This window comes from Eubalaena glacialis, chromosome 4 (assembly GCF_028564815.1).
Source record: "Eubalaena glacialis isolate mEubGla1 chromosome 4, mEubGla1.1.hap2.+ XY, whole genome shotgun sequence".
In the NCBI taxonomy this organism is placed as follows: Eukaryota; Metazoa; Chordata; class Mammalia; order Artiodactyla; family Balaenidae; genus Eubalaena; species Eubalaena glacialis.
Window position 1 is genome coordinate 179,384,344 of NC_083719.1, and position 20,344 is coordinate 179,404,687.

Consider the following 20,344-nt stretch of genomic DNA (forward strand, 5'->3'; position numbering starts at 1 on the left):
AAGAGTATAAGAATCATCTGAGAAATGGTGAAAAGGTCTAATGTATACATAATCAGAGTTCCAAAAGAAGAAAGAGAATGGGGCAGAGGTAGTGTTTAGAGATGCTGGGCTTCCCTGGTGGTGCAGTGGTTGAGTCCTCCTGCCAACGCAGGGGACGTGGGTTCAAGCCCTGGTCCGGGAAGATCCCACATGCCGCGGAGTAACTAAGCCCGTGTGCCACAACTACTGAGCCCGTGAGGCACAACTACTGAAACCCTGTGCACCTAGAGCCCGTGCTCTGCAACGAGAGAAGCCAGCACACCGCAATGAAGAGTAGCCCCCACTCACTGCAACTACAGAAAGCCCACGTGCAGCAACAAAGACCCAATGTGGCCAAAAATAAATTAATTAATTAATTAAGAAAAAAAAAAAGAGAGCTGCTGCCCTAGAGTCTCCCAAAACTAGTGAAAGACAATCAAGAGGGGGAAAAATAATATATACCTTATTAAAACGAAAGCAAGAAAAGAGTTAAAAAGAAACAATAGGATAAATAGAAAAATAGTAAAATGATACATTTATAGCCATAAAGACCTGTAATCACATTAAATATAAATGGTCTAAATATTCTAATTAAAAGACAAAAATCTGTCAGTCTGGTTAAAAAACAAAACCCAAATATATGATATTTACATGAGGTAAACCTTAAGTAATAAGGTTATAAAAAGGCTGAAAGTAGAAGGATGAAAATATGTATCCTATAAAGATTAACCAAAGAGAGCCTGAGTAGCTAAACTATCGTCAGAAAAAAATAGACTGTAAGGACTTCCATGGTGGCGTGGTGGTTAAGAATCCGCCTGCCAGCGCAGGGGACACGGGTTCGAGCCCTGGGCCGGGAAGATCCCACATGCCGCGGAGCAACTAAGCCCGTGCGCCACAACTACCGAGCCCGTGCGCTCTAGAGCCCGTGCTCTGCAACAAGAGAAGCCACCACAATGAGAAGCCCGTGCACCACAACGAAGAGTAGCCCCCGCCCGCTGCAACTAGATAAAGCCCGCGCACAGCAATGCAGACCCAACGCAGCCATAAATAAATAAATAAATAAACTAAAAAAAAAAAAAAAAAGACTGTAAGGCAAGAAGTATTACTAGAGATAAAAAAAGACACTTGTTATAGTGACAAAAGGATCAATCCAACAGGAAGATATAAAAATAATCCTAAACCTGTATGCACCTAATAACAGTAATGTCAAAAAAAAATAAGGCAAAAACTATCAGAACTAAATGGAAAAATAAATCTACAATCAGTAATAGATAGGAAAAGCAGACCAAAAAAAACAGTACAGATAGAGAAGACTTGACCAACTTGATTAACAAACGTGACCGAATTGATATTAATATAACAATGTACACAACAAGTGATTGGTATACATTTTTCTCAAGTACAGAGGGAACATAAACCAAGAGAGACCACATACTGGGCATAAAGCAGCTCTCAACAAATTTCAAAGGACCAAAATCATACAGTGTATATCCTCTGAACACAGACAAACTAAGACAGAACAATATATTGATTATGCTATACTTTGAAAGGAAAAAAGGTTAAATATATGTATACTTGTATATGCACATTTAGATATAAGACTTCTAGAAGAATACACAACAAAGACTGTTTGCCTATAGGAAAAAGAACTGTGTGGCTGGAGATGGAAGTAGGGAGGCTTTCCACTTTTATACTTCTTTGATTTTTGAACCATGGGTCTATACATCAGTTCAAAAATCTCAATAATTAAAAATTAATCAAATCAGTTCACCAAGGATCAATTCATCTAATGACAGTAAACACGTTACTGCATGCTTACTATGCGCTAAGCACTCTACATGCATTGCTACTTAATTCCCAACATCCCTGTGTGAGAGCTCCGCGCAGGGGCAGAAGCTCAGAGAGCAACGGTGGCCTGCCTAGTGCTGCACAGCTTGCATAAGGCCTTACAGGAAAGCCCATGCCCCTCTCCTGTCACCCCAGAGGAGGGCCATGCCCAGTGCTACTGTGGTAGTGAGTGCCCTGGGTGCCCCCACTCACCACCACAGGCTGCCGGAAATACTCGTCCACCGCAGCACCTCGGAGAGCTGACAGGTCCACTCCATGGAAGGATGGCTGGTACCTGCAGAAAGCCCCCACCCCCCATGGCAAGGTCACCAGCAGCAGGACACAGTTGGGGCAGCCTGCCTTCTCTCCCAGCTGGCCCTCATCCAGCCCAAGTCTTTTAGGTCCTACTGAGGATAAGGAATAAGAGAAAGGTGGGGCCATCCCTGAGAAGGCAGGACACCCAGGGGCACACTCACCAGAAGTTGGCCTTGGTGAACTGCTCCATGTAGAGCTGTTCATCCGTGAAGGGTGCGAGGTGGACATCACCAATGGTGGGGAACATGTTTCCTGGGAGTGGGGGCAGGGAGTGGTGCTGGCGTCAGGGTGGGACATCCAGCAGGACCTGGCAGAGCCTCCAAAGGGCCCCAGGACCCCAGCTCTGGGCCTTCCCAGCCTCTCACTCATCATTCACTCATTCATGCACTCATGCAATGAAGAGATACTGAGCACCTACTCTGCCAGCGGCCACTGAATACTTGACATGCACCTCCTCACTAAACCTGTACAGCTAGCCAGGGAGGCAGGGGGGCCTGGCCTCAAGTCCCATTACAAGGGCTGGGAGACAGGAAAGCACCTGCCAGAGCCTCAGGGGTAAGTAAACAGTGCCTGGGGTGTGGCCAGGCCTCCAAGGGCCCTGCTCCGTCAGCCAGACAGTGTCTCTCGGATAGGCGTGCAGCAGGGAAAGCAAAGGAAAGTGCTGTGGACAGAGCAAGGGTGAGCCCCAGGCTATGGCATCACGGGGCCCAGCTGAATCCCCACCACAGGACCGCCCAGGCTCTGGCAGGCAGGGTGGACCACTTGCATGGCCTGAAATGGGAGGGGGACTCAAGGAACAGACAGATGAGTCAGAGCCAGTGGCAAGGAGAGCCAGGGCTCAGGAGGCCCCGCCTACTTCGAGAGTCTAGGGCCCCAAGTCACCTGGCCTCCAGATGTGGGCCTCCCTCCCTCCCTCTTATTCCAGGGGAGAGTCCCTGAGGTGCTGGGAATCTGCCTTCTCAAGCCTTCCTTCAGCTGCAGCCACTGGGGTGGAGAAGGGAGGGGGCTCATTGGCCCAGAGGCCACAAGCCAGGCCCCCTGCCCAGGAGGAGCCCATCAGCCCCCCGGAGCATCATGGAAAAGTGCCCCCAGCCCTGAAGGCACCTAAAACTGTGCAGCTGCGGGGAGGGTTCCCTTAATCCCCCGAAAGAGCTTCCTGAGATGGAATGAAGCCACACTCATGCAGGCTGAAGGGGAAGAGATTAGCCCCAGGCCTGATCCTGGACAGGCTGCTTGACCAGTGGGGTGAGTGTGCAGCTGCCCACCAGAGCCTGACTCCTGTCTGTCCTTCCGTCCCATAAGGAGGAGCCCACACCCTGCTGGGGCTGCTGCTCACCACCCCCCACAACTCCCACCGCCCCCCCGACCCCACCGCCCAGCTAGCTTGGCCCATCAACAGGGCAGAGCATGAGAGCAGGTCTAGGACAAGCCTTGGAGCAGCCTGGCTTCCCACACACCTGGATCGCAGGACAGAGCTGTGGGGAATGGCAGCCACCTCCTACCTCCCACCTCCCAGAGTGGAGCCTGAGGCAGGCCCTTCCCCACAGACCAACTCCTCCCCTGCCCTCCACGGGGCCTGCAAGTGCACGGGCCTCCCGTGCTCTGCCCTGGCGGGCGTCGTCTTGTACCACACGCACACACACACACAGCCCCTTTCCTGTACAGAAATACTGAGAACGTGCCCAGAACTGAGCAGAGAAACGGACACGTCGGCAGATGTTCAGGGCCCCGCACAGACCAGACCACCAGTGACACAGATGGGCAGGTGTCAACAGTGACCCAATGACCCCAGAGCACAGACAGGCAGGTAGTGACACAGACAGGAGACCACAGACATCAGCTGCCCCCCAGTGCACAAGAACCCCCATCCCACACACACACAAACACACACACACACACACACACACACACACACACACCCCACCCCATGGTGATGAGCGCAGGAGTCCGTCAGGCTGAGGGCAAGGTCTACAGTGCTAGGAATGAAGACCACAGGGCAGTTCCTCGGGGAAGGCGCCGGCCACAGAACATGTCCTGCTCCGACCACAGACCAGCCAGACACTGTCCCCCATGGGCCATGAGATGCCAGAGGCAGCCCAGTGGCTCTCCGCGGGCCTGAGGGGAGCCCCTCCGTACCCTGTCCGAGCAGGCCGGGCAAGTGGACACGTGGCCTCGTTTGGGGCCCAGCCAGCTGAGGTCAGGTCCAGGTAGGGAGCGGGGGTGAAGGCCCAGATGCCCTCTGTACCCCAGGCCACCAGCTCAGGCCAGTGGGGAGCTGAACCACACCCGTGCTGACTAAGCGGCAGCCAGGAGCTCTCTGAAGGGGCCCCCGGGGGCGCACCCCTGGCCTCGGGCCCAGGGAACGCCCACCCAGGCAGTGGCCCGCGCCGGCAGGGACACTCACCCCCAGGCCTCAGGTACTTCTTGGCGTGGAGGTAGCTCTCGAGCATGCGCTCGTTGAAGAGCATGTAGCCCATGGGCTCCGAGATGATGACGTCCACCTGCTCGGGGAGCGAGACCTCCTCCACCTTCCCGGGGATGACCACGATGCGGTCCGTGAGGTTGTTACTTTTCACCAAGACCTGAGGGTGGGCGAGCCACAGGGGTCACGGGGGTCCTCGCGGGGGAGGGCCTCCGTCCACACTCGGCCACCAGATTCCCCTCTGCCTCCCTGTCGGGTCGCCCCTCCTGCAGCTCTGCAGCCTCCTGATGTCACCTTGGGGACGAGGACAAGTAGGCCTTGCTACAGCCACCAAAGCTAAACCTGGACACACCTTCCGACCCAGCGATTCCAGTGCTAGGAATCTGCCCTACAGACGTAACCTCACATGGAGAGGGGACACGTGTACAGGGGATTCGGTGCAGCGTTTGTGCTACAGACTGAGAAGCAGCCTCAGTGTCAATTACATCCTGTGTCTCAACACACAATGGTCCGTCCTGGCAAAGGGATGCTCTGCAACCACTAGAAAGAGTGAGGAAGCTCTTTACATGATGACACAGACATATCCCAGATGTATCGTAAAGAGAGCAGAGCCAGGTGCGAGACGGTGGCGTGTACATTCGTGTGGGAGCTGGCGGGTGGAGAAGCCCATAGGGGCTCATGGAGTGGCTCTGGGGAGCTTCCACATCCGTCTCTCTCCCTCCAGTGGGGGGGATCTAGGTGGTTGGGAGCCAGAGGTGGGGGAGGGAAGCATCCTCACTGTTTACCTTTGTAGCTTTTAGGTTTTAAACTTTGTGATGAGGGCTTCAGTGCCAAAAAAAGCATCAATTGACGAAATGAAATCCTGTTGTCATCCACCTCTCAAGTGGGGCTCAGAGAGGTGGACGGCTTGCCCCGGGCCGAGATCCCACCCTGGTCTGTGTGACTGCACAGTCCAGACCCTGAAGCACCAGGCCATCAAGCCCCTGAAGACCCCAAATCACCCCTGAACCCATTGGGCCACCACCCGTCATGGAAGGGAGACTACCTCAGGCCCAGCAAGCCCCTCCCCCTGAAACCACTCAGTTTCGGGGACAAGAGACCAAAGTAGAGGATGACATTCCCAGGCTCCCCTGGACCCAGGGGTCAGGTCTCCTGGGGGCTCCCAGCAGGGCTGGCTTCCCCAGGCTGGAGCAGGCACAGAGCTGGGGCACGGAGACAGGTTGAGCCCCCGTGGGCCACTGACCTCGGCGTGCTGGGCCATGGTGCTGGCTTCCACCGCATAGATCTTCCTCGCTCCAGCCTGGGCGGCGAAAAACGACAGGATCCCAGAGCCGCAGCCAACGTCAAGAACAATCTGAGGGAGGAGGGGGCAGTGAGGACAAATTAGTGGTAAAGTGACGTGGTCGTAAAGATGTGTGTGTCACGGGGCGCTCCCTCCCCACAGAGCCACCCACGGAGCACGCTCTCCGCCCTGCGGCCTGCTTCCCCTCTACACGGCCAGCTGCCCACGAGGGTGCTTTCTGAGAGCCATAGGAGCCTGCAGTTTGGATCCAAAGGTGGTAGAGTGGGACTTCTGAGGACAGCTAGGATGTTAAGACCAGTACACACTCTCAGACCCGATTCAAGAAGGAATGGTGTGCGCTGTCTATGCAGCACGTGGGAATGAGTGCTCACTAGGTAAGGACACCTCTGAGCCCCGCAGCAGAACCACTGAGACGCAGGGCTGACTGGCCAGGGCCACGCGGCCAGCAGGAGGAGGGCAGCCTCCCACCCCAGGCCCCACAGGGCAACCCCGCAACCTGGGAAGAGCCCTGGGGACAGCTCCCACTCGGGTGCCCTCTCCAGGGCTGCTGGGCCCCAGAGCACAGGCTCTGGGAGGAGTCCCGGCTAGTGTGTGGTAGACTGTCCCACACTCTGGATTCGTCTGACTGCTTCTGCGCACAAGCGGAATCAGGATAAACGTTTCTGGTGCACAGGCGCTAAAGGAGGCCTGCTCTGGGCACGGCGGTGGGGCACAGGGCGAGCGCCCGGCAGGGGCGCTGGTGCTGTCGGGTGGGAGGGCCTCGGGTGCCTCTCAGAGCTCTAGATGAACTAGGAAATGGATCTGCGTCCTGGGAGAGCTGGAAGAGGCTTCGCTGAAGGGACATGGGCTTCCCGGGCCCCAAGCACTGCCCCAACGCTGCCCACGCCAGCCGTCAGGGCATAGGGATGGCCGCTGTGTCGAGGATGACTCCTTCCCAGCCTGTGGGGCTCAGGCCCTGGGACCGGGAGGCTCAGTCACCTGAGGGGATTCTCAGCAATGCTGGGGGAGGGCATCACCAAGGCGCCAGATGAAATAGATCCACGTGGATCATGTGGAGAGTCCCCTAGATATGTCGAGAAAACCACAAGCTTTCAAGTGGTTAAAAAGGAAAAACAAACTCTAGGCCATGGGAAGAGAACAGAATAAAATTTCACCTCCGAATATATATACTCTGGTCTCTTTTTAATCACGAGTATATAGTTGATCCTCGAACAACGCGGGAGTCAGGGACGACGCCAACCCCACCACCCAGTAGAAAAGCCGAGTGTAACCATACAGTTGGCCCGCCATATCTACGGGGCTGCAGCCGTAGATTCAACCAACTGTGGATCATGTAGCACAGTTGCTCATATCTATCGAAAACAGTCTGCATATAAGTGGACCAGTGCAGTTCAAACCCATGCTGTTCAAGGGTCAACTGCTCACTACTTGGTAACAGTAAAAAGATTTTAAAAGGAACTAGGGAAGTGACTAGATTACACTACATCCACGTAACTTAACAGTACATGCCAAGACACAACATTAAGTGGGGGAAAAGTATTTTGCAGGAAGCGAATGTAGAATACAGTCCTATTTTGTATATCTGTATTTTTAAAAGATTATAACCCTAAAATATATATGCTGGTATATGCATGGGGAAAATTTTGGAAGAAGAGAGCTTTACTGTTGGCAGTGGTCATTCTGGAGGGAAATGACAGAGGCCTTTCATGCCCATCTGATACACACTGGGCTTCTACAAAAAGTAGATTTTGCTTTTGCAATCTGAAAAAATTAAAGATAAAATCAATGAACAAAGGGGGGGAAAAAAAAAAAATAGAGGCTACTGAGCCAGTGAGGCGGGCACGGAGCCTGAGGGAGAGGGAGGAAGGCAGCAGGGTGGAGGCAGCCGGCCCCGCTCACCTTGTCCTTGAAGTCCGTGTGGTTCTGCAGGATCGCGCGCTGGTAAGTGCCTGTCCGCACATAGTCCTGCATCATGTTCTGCTGCTGGGACAGGTAGCCATAAAACTGGAACAGAGACATGCCAATGGCACAGGGCACGCAGCAGACAGATGGCCGAGGCCCTGGCCGACCCTGTGGCAGAGAAGGGTCCACTTCGGGCAGAGATCTCCCTGGGGAGGCCGCACCCCCTCTGCTGGCCTGGACTCCCCTGCTACCTGCTCCAGTAGAGGGAGCTGGAAGCTAGAGGCAGCCCCCAGGGAGGACACCACCACCGTCACCGTGGCCAAAGGACACAGTTGGTTGATACCTGGTCCTGGAAGCAACCCAGGAGAACTCAGGATATGCCACACGCAGGATTCTGGGATCAAGGGCCACCTGCCCCATCTTAGGGGCCCCAAAGAAGTGGAGGAGTGGATCAAACAGAACCCTAGAACTCAGAGCGCCAGGCAGGTGAGGTGCTGTGGGGTCTCTTTGTAAGACAACAGGCGATCGGGAGGCAGCGTGGCACCTGGGCAGGGGCACAGGCTTTGGCATCAGGCAGACCTGGCTTCCCATCTTGGCTCTGTTGCATAATAGCTGTGTGACTTGGAGCAAGTCACTTAACCTCTCTGAGCCTCAGTTTTCTCATCTGTAAAATGGGGACAACAATAGTACTTACCTCCTAGAGTTGTTGGGAGGGTTCAAGTGCTTCCGTACGTGTCAAAGCGCTGGGGCCAGTGGCTGGCATGCCCTACGTGTTCAGGACACGGTAACTATGCTATCATTACTCAAAATGCCTGTGGACCTGAGCTTCACCTGCACTCAAATCCTTCCAGCAACCCTCGTAGGCAGGCACTGGCATCTCTGTTTCACAGATGAGGAAACTGAGGCCCAGCAAGCGGAGGAAACCTGCCCAAGGTTACTCAGCGAGTAAGGGGCAGAGCCAGGACATGAACCCGGGTGGGCCTGCCCTGTGCCGCGCGGCCTCTGGGGGCCACCGGGGGCAGCAGCCTGGCCCAGGCAGTATGTACCCACCTGGAAATACTGCACAGCAGAGGACTCCTCCGTGCGCTCACTGAACACCGACCGCTCCAGGGTGTGGCCCCGGCAGGTTTTCAGGATGTTATAGAAGGAACAGAAATCTGGAAGGGGGAAGCCAGGTCATGTGTGGCCGGCTCAGGGGTGGCGGGCTCTGTCTAGGCGTGCACCCCGACTTTTCTACCTTGAGCATGAGTGATCTGAAACCCCCACACACACATACACATACACACAAATGTTGAAGAGTAAGGAAAAGAAGAAGGGCAGCCAAGCCTGCCTCTTGGTGACTGGCACGGGAGAAGGCAGGTGTCAGGGGCGAGCGTGCTCCACGCGGCTGGCGCTGCTTCGCCAAAGGGCAGCTTGGCCAAAGCCTTCAAAGGATGACCCGGCCGTCAAGTCTCTGGGACTCGCCCCAGCAAATACCCGTGGGTCCACCCACAGCTCACGGCAGTGTCTGTGGGTGGCAAGTGGACACAGGGACGCCACCCCAGTGTCCAGTCAGAGGGGACTGGATGGACCCCAGTGGACACTGAGAAGCACATGACAGAACCAGTCACCAGGGGTCTGCAGGACCAGATGTTACGTGGCAAATGAACTATGTTTATTAACACAGACCACTAAACTGCATCAAGAAAAAGAAGCAAAACAAAATCATGAAGACAGATAGGATGGTGGGGGCCAGGGGCTGGAGGGGACAGGGAGGGGGAGGGGGAGTTAGTGTTTAATGGGAACAGAGCTTCAGTTTAGGAAGATGAAAATGGATGATGGAGATGCACGGTGGAGATGGCTGCACAACAAGGTGAATGTGCTTTAACACCTCTGGAACCTGGACACTTGAAAATGGTTGATGGTAGATTTTACGTTAGGCGTATTTTAACACAATTAACTAAAAGACAGGACGTCCCTGGTGGCGCAGTAGTTAAGAATCCGCCTGCCAACGCAGGGGACACAGGTTCGATCCCTGATCCGGGAAGATCCCACATGCCGCGGAGCAACTAAGCCCATGCGCCACAACTACTGAGCCTGCGCACCACAACTACTGAGCCCTCGCGCCACAACTACTGAGCCCACGCACCTAGAGCCCGTGCTCTGCAACAAGAGAAGCCACCGCAATGAGAAGCCCGTGCACTGCAATGAAGAGCAGCCCCCGCTCACCACAACTAGAGAAAGCCCACGTGAAGCGATGAAGACCCAATGCAGCCAAAAATAAATTAAAAAAAAAAAAGACACCTAAAAGACAATATCTTAAAAATATACAGTTTGGGAAGATAAAACAGTTCTGGAGCTGGATGGTGGTGATGGTTGCACAATATGAATATACCTAATACCACTGTAATGTACACTCAAAAAGGGTTATTAACATGGTAGAACTGTTGCTATGTATACTTGACCACAATTTAAGAAACTGATAGGATTGAAAGGAAAAAAATCAGAATATAACTATCCATGAAGCAGAAAAAGACCAGGCGGATCTAAAACATCAACTCTTAATGATAACCCTGGTGGTGTTTCTGTAACTTATTTTTTTTAACATTGAATTGGGATTGATTTTGTATAAAGAAGGAAACGGAATGTGGAGCTCCTGGCGGGAGGTGGTCAGCCACCTGGCTGCTTTCTCCCAGCCCGGCATCTCTCAGCTCTGAAGCCAGGCCACTTGAGGGCGGGCAGTCCTGAGGGTCTGGGCTGGGGGAGCCTCCTCTCTCCATCGGGGGCACTGAGACAAGTAAGAGGGCTCTGGGGAAGCTGGGGGCAGCCATGGGCAGGCGGCCTCTCCATCCTGGGCTCTCCTGCCCCAGCCCCTGCGCCGACCACCAGGCCCACTGACTTCGGCTCTGCAGGGACCAAGTCCGGTTGCTGGACCCTTCGAGGGGTCTCCAGCCCAGGGCGGCTCACCACCTCCACTGCTGACCCCCACCCAGAGCCACCAGCAGCACTCGCCTGGGGCTCCGCAAGCCCTGCTCGTGTGTCCCCCAGATGGGTCTGCTTAGAACCCTCCAGAGTCTCCTCTGCACTCGGAACAAAGCCTCTGCCAACCTCAGGACCTTGTCTCACCCCATCCACTGCTGCGGGAGGGCTGGGCCCCTGACCCCCATCTGACCGGCTCCTCCAAGAGGCCTGGGGTGTGGGCAGGTCAGGACAGGCCTCTCAGAGGAGGGGACATATAAGCAGAGCCCAGAAGGACCCAAAGGAGCCGGCGAGGTCTGGGGCAGAGTGTCCAGGCAGCGAGCACATACTCTTACCGTGGACATATTTCCATTTGGGAATATTTCTGATGTTGGCGGGGCATTCGCTGGGTCAGATGAATGGGCTATGATTTACCCGGGCTCCAGGTCCCCCGCCCGCCACAGCTGAGAGCCTAAGCCCCCTGGCTCTGGGCGCTCCGTGTGCTGCTGGGACAGAAGGGAGACGTACCGCTGGGCGTGGCGAACTGGATGAGGACGCTGTTGCAGCCCAGGGTGATGATGAAGGACTGCTTGCCCACACGGCTGCACTCCGTCTCCCGGGACACCGAGCACTTGAACACACAGACGTCTTCATCTGCGAGAGGAGGGAGGCGGGCGTGAGCCGCCAGGTCCCGGGGCCACCTCCCCCCCCAACTCACGGCACCCCAGATTCTTCCAGGGTGCCCCAACACCCGCCCCACAAGCGCTGCCATGTGCTCTGCCTGCCCAGCCTACGCTGAGGACGAGGCGGTGGCTGATCAGCATCCCCAGCAGGGATACAGGATGCAGTCTGTCCAGCAGGAGAGGACAGTTGTCCACAGGGCAACCGGGGCTGAGGTGGGGGGACAGGGAGTTGCCAGGCACTGGGGGGCCCAGGGGGGCACCTGTGCCAGGACGTTCCCTCACGGAGCACCTGCTGGTGCCAGACCCCGTGTCGCTCCTGGGCACTGAGGTGGGAAGACACAGGGGAGAGAAGGGCAAGTCTGGCAGGCTCAGAGGGTCACGGGAACCCAGCGGGCAGCCCAGGCCCAGCTGAGGGAGTCGGGCCTTCAGCCACCAGCCCCTCCGTGTCACATGGGGGCGTCGTCGGCCTTCAGAGCTGAGCAGGGGTGGGCGGGGGTCAAGAAAGAAATGCCACTGGCACCTCTGCTTCCTCCCGCTGAGCCCCTTCCTTCTTGCATGTATTTTGAGTGTGGCCACGGGAGCCTGACGGCCCGTGTTCATGCCCCGCCTACTCCACTTAGTGTGTCACCAGGGCAGGTCTGAGTCCTCAGTTTTCTCATCTGTCAAGCGGGACTAACGGTGGGGCAGGGGTCGGGCCCAACACACGCATACAGGAAGCACTGCATCCCCACGCCCGCCAATACTACTGTTACTAGTCATTCACTCAACAAGCATGGCGCACCCCACCTCAGCCGAACCGTGAGACACGGCATCACCAGGAGACAAACCGACCCGATGCTGTAGCCCGGATGTGGGGCAGCGGGACAGACACCCTGGTCCCATCACGAGGGGACAACAGACAGTGCCAGATCACAGGGCCGTCTGCAAGACAACTTCCCTGGTTGCCTCAAAACGGTCAAAGTCAGGAAAGGCAAAAATTGCTGGGAAGTATTCCGGAGTGAAGGAGACCAAAGAGACGTGACCGTCAAACGCCAGGTGTGGTCCTGGACTGCAGCCTAATGAACACCGTTCATCAGCTGCAAAGGACACGTGGGGAAATGTGTGGACTGCAGGAGCCACAACTTTAAATGATCTAGATGTGACAGGAGCATTATTCTGCAGAAGAACGTTCTTATTATTGAAAGATACATATGGAAGGAAAGTGAATTCTTGTGATGTCTGCAACTTGCTTTCAAGTGGTTCACCAAATCAACAACAAAGACAAAATATATTTATAGAGAGAAGCATGAGTACAAATGTGCAAAGTGTTCCCAATCACCCTCATAACACCCAAAACAATCTTGGAAAAAAAAAACAAAGCTGGAAGACTCACACTCCCCGATTTCAAAACCCACTACGAAGGTATGGTAATCAAAACAGAATAGTATTGGCAAATGGAGAGACATAGACATCAACAGAATTAGAGTCCAGAATAGACCCTATGTTTATAGTCAATTGATTTTTTTGTTTGTTTGTTTTTTATTTTTTGGCCATGCCTCACAGCACGTGGGATCTTCGTTCCCCGACCAGGGATCGAACCCATGCCCCCTGCCTTGGAAGCACAGATTCTTAACCACTGGACCGCCAGGGAAGTCCTGTATAGTCCATTGATTTTTTAACAAGGGTCCTGAGAACATTCAAGGGGCAGAAAATAGTCTCTTCAACAAATGGTGCTGGGACAACTGGGTCTCCCTGTACAAGAGAATGAAGCTGGACTCCTACCCTCACACCATATATAAAACCTGACTCAAATTAATCAATGACCTAAACATAAGAGTGAAAGCTATAAAACTCCTAGGAGAAAACAGAGGGGTAAATCTCTGAGACCTTGGATTTGGCAATGGACTCCTAGATATGACACCAAAAGCAAGAGTATCAAAAGAAAAACTACATAAACTGGACTTCATCAAAATTATAAACTTTTTGGGGAATTCCCTGGCGGTCCAGTGGTTAGGACTCGGTGCTTTCACTGCCAGGGACCCAGGTTCGCTCCCTGGTTGGGGAACTAAGATCCCGAGAGCCATGCGGCATGGCCAAAAAAAAAAAAAAAATTTTAAATAAACTTTTTGCATCAAAGGACAATATCAAAAAAGCGAAACGACAACCTACAGAATGGAAGAAGATATTTACAAATCATATACCTGATAAGGATCTATTGTCCAGAATATATAAAGAACTCTTAACAACAAAAATATAACCCAGTTCAAAAACGGGCAAAGGACTTGAAGAGATGTTTCTCCAAAGGTATACAAATGACCAGCATGTGAAAAGGTGCACGTCATCATTAGTCATTAGGGACCTGAAACTCAAACCCACAATTAGATACCACTGCACACCCAGCAGGATGGCTGTAATTTTAAACAAAAAAGGGGGAAATAACAAGTGCTGGCGAGAAATTGAATCCCTCAGACCCTGCTGGTGGGAACTTAAAATGGTACAGCCGCACAGAATTACCATTTGACTCAGCGATCCCACTTGTAGGTATATACCCCAAAGAATTGAAAGCTGGTATTCAAATGAATACTTGATGCAAATATTCAAAGTGTTACTATTCAAAACAGCCAAAAAGTAGAAACAACTCAGATGTCCATCAACTGATGACTGGATAAACAAAATGTGGTCCATCCATACAATGGAATATTACTCAGCCATAAAAAGAAATGAAGTCCCAACCCACTGATGAGCCTCAGAAACATTATGCTGAGTGACAGAAGCCAGACATAAAAGGTCACAGGTATATGATCCCACTTATATGGAACATCCAGAACCAGTAAATTCATAGAGACTGAAAACAAAATTCGTGGTTGCCACGGGCTGAGGGTGAGAGAATGGGGAATGACTGCTTAATGGAAACAAGGTTTTCTCTTTGGATGATGAAAATATTTTGGAAATAGAGGTGATGGTTACCTGATACTGTGGGTGCACTAAATGCCACTCAATTGTTTTATGCTATGTGAATTTTATCTCAATAGAAAAAGAAAAATGTTCCCAATGGGTGAATCTGGATATGAAGGGCCTACGGGTGTCCGCTGGGCCCCTTGCTCTCCCCTTTTTTAGTCTGAGCCCTAAGCCTGGGCCACAGCCTGGGTTTCTGCCCTACGACCTCCCACCTCTGGCGCCAGGTGCCACCTCCTGGACGGAGGGGGGAGCAGGGCACAGGCAGCCTCCTGACCGCGGGCAGGAGGGAAGAGCGGATTGGGAGGCCAGCCCCAGGCTCACAGCCACGCCGCACTCACAGGGGACCCAAGACAAGGTGCTCCCAAGTCCAGCTATAAATGGGTCTCAGGAAGGGACCCGAAACCTTGACGTGGTACCCATGCCCACTCCTGGGGCAGAAAATAAAGCCGATCTGTCAGCTACTCCTGTGTGGCAGCGAGCAGACCAGGAAGGGCCTGTTTACAAAGTAGCCTGGCAACCCGACCAGCTGCCCTAGGCAGCGCCTGCAACCTGGCGCCAGGCAGGCGACCACAAGGACCTGTGGCTAAGGGAAGCTTGGCCGCATCCAGAGGCTCAGGCCAGGGAAGCCAGGGCTAAGGGCAACCTGAGCTGTCCCATCACAGGTGGGACCACCAAAGCCCATGGTGCCAGCACTTTGTGTAAGTCACACCAGTCCCTGGCACACAGGGGATGCTAGGTAAATATCTGACACACCAAAAAAAATTTTTTAAAAAGCCGGACCAGGCTCCTACCTCTTTTAAAGCCGCAGGAGAAGTCCAAGCTCTCGGACTGGCAGTCAAGGACCTCCGTTCCCCAGCCCCTTCCCCTGGCCACACTCAGCGCCCCAGCCCCCAGTGGGCAGGGCTCCGCACCTTTGGGCGATCGCCGTTCCCCTCTCCCCCCCCACTGGGAGGGGCCCCCAGGACAGTGGGCAGAGGTGGTGGCACTGGGCCTATCCCGGCCAGGTGGTGCAGCCTGCCTCCTGGGCCCCAGGGGAGGGGTTCCTGGGAGAGGGCTTCTCTCCCCTGGTCACACCAGCCGGCACATTCGGGGGCTGTTGCGTGCACACGGCCCGGAGAGGTGGGGACAGGAAGCGGGAGAGGGGCTGGCAGACTGCCGCGTCGCTCTAACTGGGGGCGACCACAAAGGGGGCTGCAGGCCCGGAGGCTGTGCTGGGTTCCCCCCGCAGCCAGGTCGGGCAGAGCCGGTGTCCGTCTTCCCTGCAGTGATGGGACGGGAGGGCTGAGCGGTGAACAGGCTCCGCAGAGGCTCACCCAAGACGGGCTCTGAACGGGAAACGAACTCGGCCCAAGGAGTATTAGTCATGCCGCAGCCATCACAAACGTGTCCACCCTGTTCCTGGACCCGGCCTGCCGCCCCGGGCTGGCCTCCCAGCCACCACACTGCGAAGTCTGTCCCGCCCAGGCTCTGGGGCCAGGGGACGAGGGGCCGGAATCGCCAGGGACAAATCCACAGGCAATGCAGAGCTCGGGGTGCAGTGGGGGGAGCTAGGAAAACCACCCCATCTGTCTTGCTCCCTGGGGAGCAAGGCCCCTGAATATACAAGTCACAAACACCGAGCTTCCTCAGGCAGCGTGGCCCAGCACCCACCCACTCACACCCTGCTGAGACCGGGATGGGGCTGGGAGGTCAGACTGTGAGTAATAACTTCCCAGGTGCCAGGCTCTGTTCCTGCGCTATCCACGGACCCCTCACAGCACCGCTGTATCTACTGCTACCACCCCCACTGGCTCCAATGAGAAAAGGGGGCTCAGACAGGTTAGGTATCTCGCTCATGGTCACAGAGCGAGGGGCTGAGCCAACTGGCTCCAGGTCTGTGCTCCTAGCCAGTGTGTGCACCACCTCTCTGGGCTTCTATCTGTAAAAGACCAGAAAATAGATACTTTCAGCTTTTCAGGCCATTTAATCTCTGCTACTGTGACTCAACTCCACCCAGAAAATATGTAAAGGAACATGGCTATGTGTCAATAAAACTTTATTACAAACCCGGCAGTGGCGTGAGAGGAGACACCCTCCCCATCCCAGAGGGTGTGAGGAGAGCCGGGTGGCCAGAGTGATAAGGATCCCCATGTGAGGGGCACTGAGGCCAGGGGCACAGGGGCACCGTGGGAGGCTAGAGATGGCACCTGACCAGCCAGGGAAAGAGACTGGGAACAAATGCTCCAGCGAGAGGAAACAGCATGTGGGAAAGCAGAGAGAAAGGGGGGTGGTAATACGGTGATTTATAATACATATGTATTTGGCCCCTGTTCCTGGCACAGAGCTCCTAAAACTCTTGGAGTTTCCCGAGTGATAAGAGCGATAAAGGTGTCTTTTATGATTCATGTGAAGCCCACCCCTTCAACCACCCCAGGATATAGGACTTACAAAGCCATGTGGGGACCAACCAAGAAATTAGAGGGTTGCAACTTTCAGTCCCCCCTCCTCAGCCTCCAAAAAACCCCAGAAGGACAGGGTTCAGGAGAGCTTCCGGGTTGGCGAGCACGTGGAGGCGCTGGGGGGTTGGCACCCCCGAAAAGGGCACGGAAGCCCTGCACTGCTTCCCACACACCTCGCCCCATTCAGCTCTTCCATCTGGCTGTGCCTGAGTCGCATCTTTTTATATTAACCAGTCATCTAGTAAGTAAACTGTTTTCCTGAGTTCTGCTGGAGCAAATTAATCGAACCTGAGGAAGAGGTCCTAGGAACCTCTGATTTATAGCAGGTTGATCAGAAGCACAGATGACCCAACCTGAACTTGCGACTGGCGTCTGAAGTGGGGTGTGTACAGTCTTGTAGGACTGAGCCCTCAACCTGTGGGACCTCACACTACCTCCAGGTAGACAGTTTCAGAATTGAGTTGAATTGTCAGACAGCCGGCTGGTGCTGGAGAATTGCTTGGCGTGTGGGGACACCCGCCCGACACCTGGTGATCAGAAGTGCTCAGTGTGAGTGCTGAGAGCAGGGGACACACACAGGAGCAGTGTTTTTCCTTGCAGGGGCCCAGCAGGGAGAATGGGGGCGACTGGGACTTCCTGGCTGCAGCCCAGAGGGGTTGCAGAGGCTCCAAGGCAAGATGGGCGATTTTTAGGAAGGCTGTGGAGGAGGTGAGAGAGGCCCCGGTGGACCTGTGGCTCAGAAGTCTGGCTCCCCCAGAGGCACGGGCAGTACCCAGAGGGACCCCGTGCTGAGAGAGGGCCAGGGCTGGAGGGCAGCTGCCGTCCCGGCAGGAGACGACGGAGGCTGGGAAGCAGGCGGCTCTCGGGGACAGGCTGCCTGCCCCCACCCAGCACAGCGCCACCCGATGTCCCTCCCTGTCGGCTCCCTGGACAGCACCATGGGACCCAGGGCAGCAGAATCTGGCAGACACTGAGGCACAGGGGCTCCCCGGTCCCAGGCCTGAAGGCAACACCCTGCTCCCCACCCTCACTCCTGGGCCCAAACCAGGGCCCGGCACCCAGGAGGGCCTCAAAAGAGTTGGCGGCCTCAGGGAGGGGTAGGCATCCTCTCTCAGGGACACTGACCAGACGAGCCGGGGGACGTGCTGAGCCTCCAGTCATGTCCCAGTCACAGCATCTGACGCGGCTGATTTGCTGTGGTCTCTCCCCTGCTTGCACCCCTCAGTGGTTCCCCAGAGCCTCCTGGAACAAGTCCAAACTCCTTATGGGGCTCGCGAGCCCCTGCTAACATGGACGACCTCGACACAGCCCTTCCATTGCCCCGTCAAGCCACGCTGACCTCACCACCCTCCAGACCATGGGCAGAAGGCCTTCTCTCCAGCCTCCGTGGCTCCACAGACCCTCCCTGGCACCCTGCCTCTCTTCCCCTGCATCCCTGTCACCTCCTCCAGGTGGAGGAAGACCAGGAAGGTTCTCCAGCACTTCCTGGACGAGCCCTGATCGTAGGCTGACTCCTTATTGAATCCAGGGCTCTGCACGTGGCTGGCCCAGTGCCCAGCTCGGCACCTGGGGATGCTGACCTGCACGCCCCACCCCCCACAAGGGCCTGGGGTCAGGGAGACTGGGCCCCTTCCCTACATGCAGGAGGCAGCCAGAATGGGGGTCCACTTGCCCAGGTCGAGGGCGTGTGTGGCCTGGGGAAGGTCACTTAACTACTGGAAGATGCTGGGCACTGGGCAGCCCCATGGTAACCTCTGCCCTCTTTCCCCTTCCCCTTTGCTCTGGAACAAGCAGGGGGTCCTTGAGCCCTTCAGGCTGGACAGACCTGTGTCAGAGGGACCCAGTGGAATGGAGATAAATGCCTGGAGTCACGCTCTCTCCTCCCGTAGAACCTTCCATCCTCGCGTGAGATGAGAGAAGCTCTTTGCCTCTTGGAGAACAGAGAGGTGGAGGGCCAGACGGGAGAGCAGCCACCAGCTCAGGGGGAAAAGAAAAGCAACCAACACAAAAAAGGGCCACATTTCAAGTCCTTGCCTTTCTAGCAGAAAAACTATTACAGCCACAAGCAAGGAATAATTAAAGCTATTTACCTTGGCAGACTTGGGGGTGGGGGGACGCCTGTCCATATGTGAGGTCTTTTATTAAATCACTTCCTACTGCCAAATAAAACACAGACTGTTCACCTTCCAGAGGAAAATATTCCACAGGAGAGAGGAGAGTTGGGTGAAGAGGAGGACGAGGCATGGAGAAATGGGGGTGCTCTCCTCGGCCCACCCTCTGCTCGGGGCCATCGGCTCGCTGGGTGGCTCGGCCTGCAGCCTGTTCAGTGCCAAGCACGGGCATGAGGGCACCGCAGTGAACAAGCCAGCCAGGGCCTGCCTTCCCACGCTCCCGGGCACCACAGGGAGGCAGGCGACACCAGTGAGGAGGCCGGGTAAGAGGGGCTGGAGGGACTCGGGGGTCTGATACACACGATGCCCTGTGCAATACAGATTACAGGCTGCCTAGGTGGCGACATCCAAGCCGAGCCAGGCCCCGGGGGATGCAGGGCTCGCCTTCCTCAAAGGGCCTCCCGTCTTCCAGAGGCACCAGGCCCCACTGCCCCGCTTCCGCAGCAGGGAAGGCCAAGAGGGCCGTGGTCAAAATGATGGGCATCCAGGGAGACCTGGGTTCAGGGCCAACCGTGCCGCCCTCCAGATGCGACTGCGGGCCTCAGTTTCCTCATCTGTCCAAAGGTGATCGCGGCACAGCCTGCAGGGTGAGAGGACACAGCCCACTTGGAGGGCCCCACCACCTGCCTTCACCCCGAACCTCAGGAGCCCCATCTGCGATGGGGATAAAGTGAGGATAAAACCCTCCCTGCCGTGAGGATTCCATGAGATAAGGGAGGCATTAGTAAGTGTCCCATGTACTTCATAATCAGGAGCAGCCATGGTTACGGTCTCGGAAGAGAATCCCACCCCGGGGAATCCTAGCCCGGCTTGGCCTCCCTCTCTGGCTGTAACCTAAGCCGGCTGCTCCAGTGCTGTCCTCGCAGACGCTCCGAGCAGCTGCTGCCACACCGCCCAGCCCTGGGGTATTTGAGGACCATGAGGTCACCCTGGGCTCCTCTGGCCTGGCCCTGTCCCGGGTCAATCCCAACCCCTCCCCCAAGCACCCAGAGCCCCCGGCGCACTGGGCCAGCCCCCACCTGGGCATCTCTGTCAAAGACTTCTGACCCAGAAGTCCCCTTGCGGGGCCTTATCCTACAGTTCTACTTCTAAATGTCTGCAAAGATACACCTAGATACAGCACTGTCCAAAGCAGCAGAAAACCTAAAGAGCCACTGAATGAGTGAAAGAAGGTACAGCCGATGGAAAGACATAGATTTCTGTCTGTAGACGCTGACATGTTAAGATGACCAAGCCGCACTGTCAGGGGCAGACGGTGTAGAATACACACATGCCGCAGGTGCAAAAATGAGCAGGGGAGCCGGGGAGGGGGAGGGGCCAGGCGCACCGCTTGCCTGGGGCTTGTCTAGAAAGAAACACCACGAAACGACTGCAGGGGCTGCCTCTGGAAG

At 55.3% G+C, this 20,344-nt stretch overlaps 1 protein-coding gene across 3 annotated transcripts in view; it reads right to left on the bottom strand.

Annotated features, from left to right (window-relative positions):
* Positions 1-20,344, bottom strand: part of CARM1 (coactivator associated arginine methyltransferase 1) — a 40,884-nt gene that overhangs the window by 5,683 nt on the left and 14,857 nt on the right. For all 3 annotated transcript variants that reach the window (XM_061190472.1, XM_061190471.1, XM_061190470.1), the window contains exons 2-8: positions 11,253-11,378; positions 8,838-8,944; positions 7,785-7,889; positions 5,826-5,936; positions 4,565-4,742; positions 2,322-2,412; positions 2,059-2,140 (exon numbers count right to left, since the gene is read on the bottom strand). In XM_061190472.1, the coding sequence (XP_061046455.1) occupies positions 2,059-2,140; positions 2,322-2,412; positions 4,565-4,742; positions 5,826-5,936; positions 7,785-7,889; positions 8,838-8,944; positions 11,253-11,378 (800 nt within the window). The remainder of the gene's footprint in view (positions 1-2,058; positions 2,141-2,321; positions 2,413-4,564; positions 4,743-5,825; positions 5,937-7,784; positions 7,890-8,837; positions 8,945-11,252; positions 11,379-20,344) is intronic.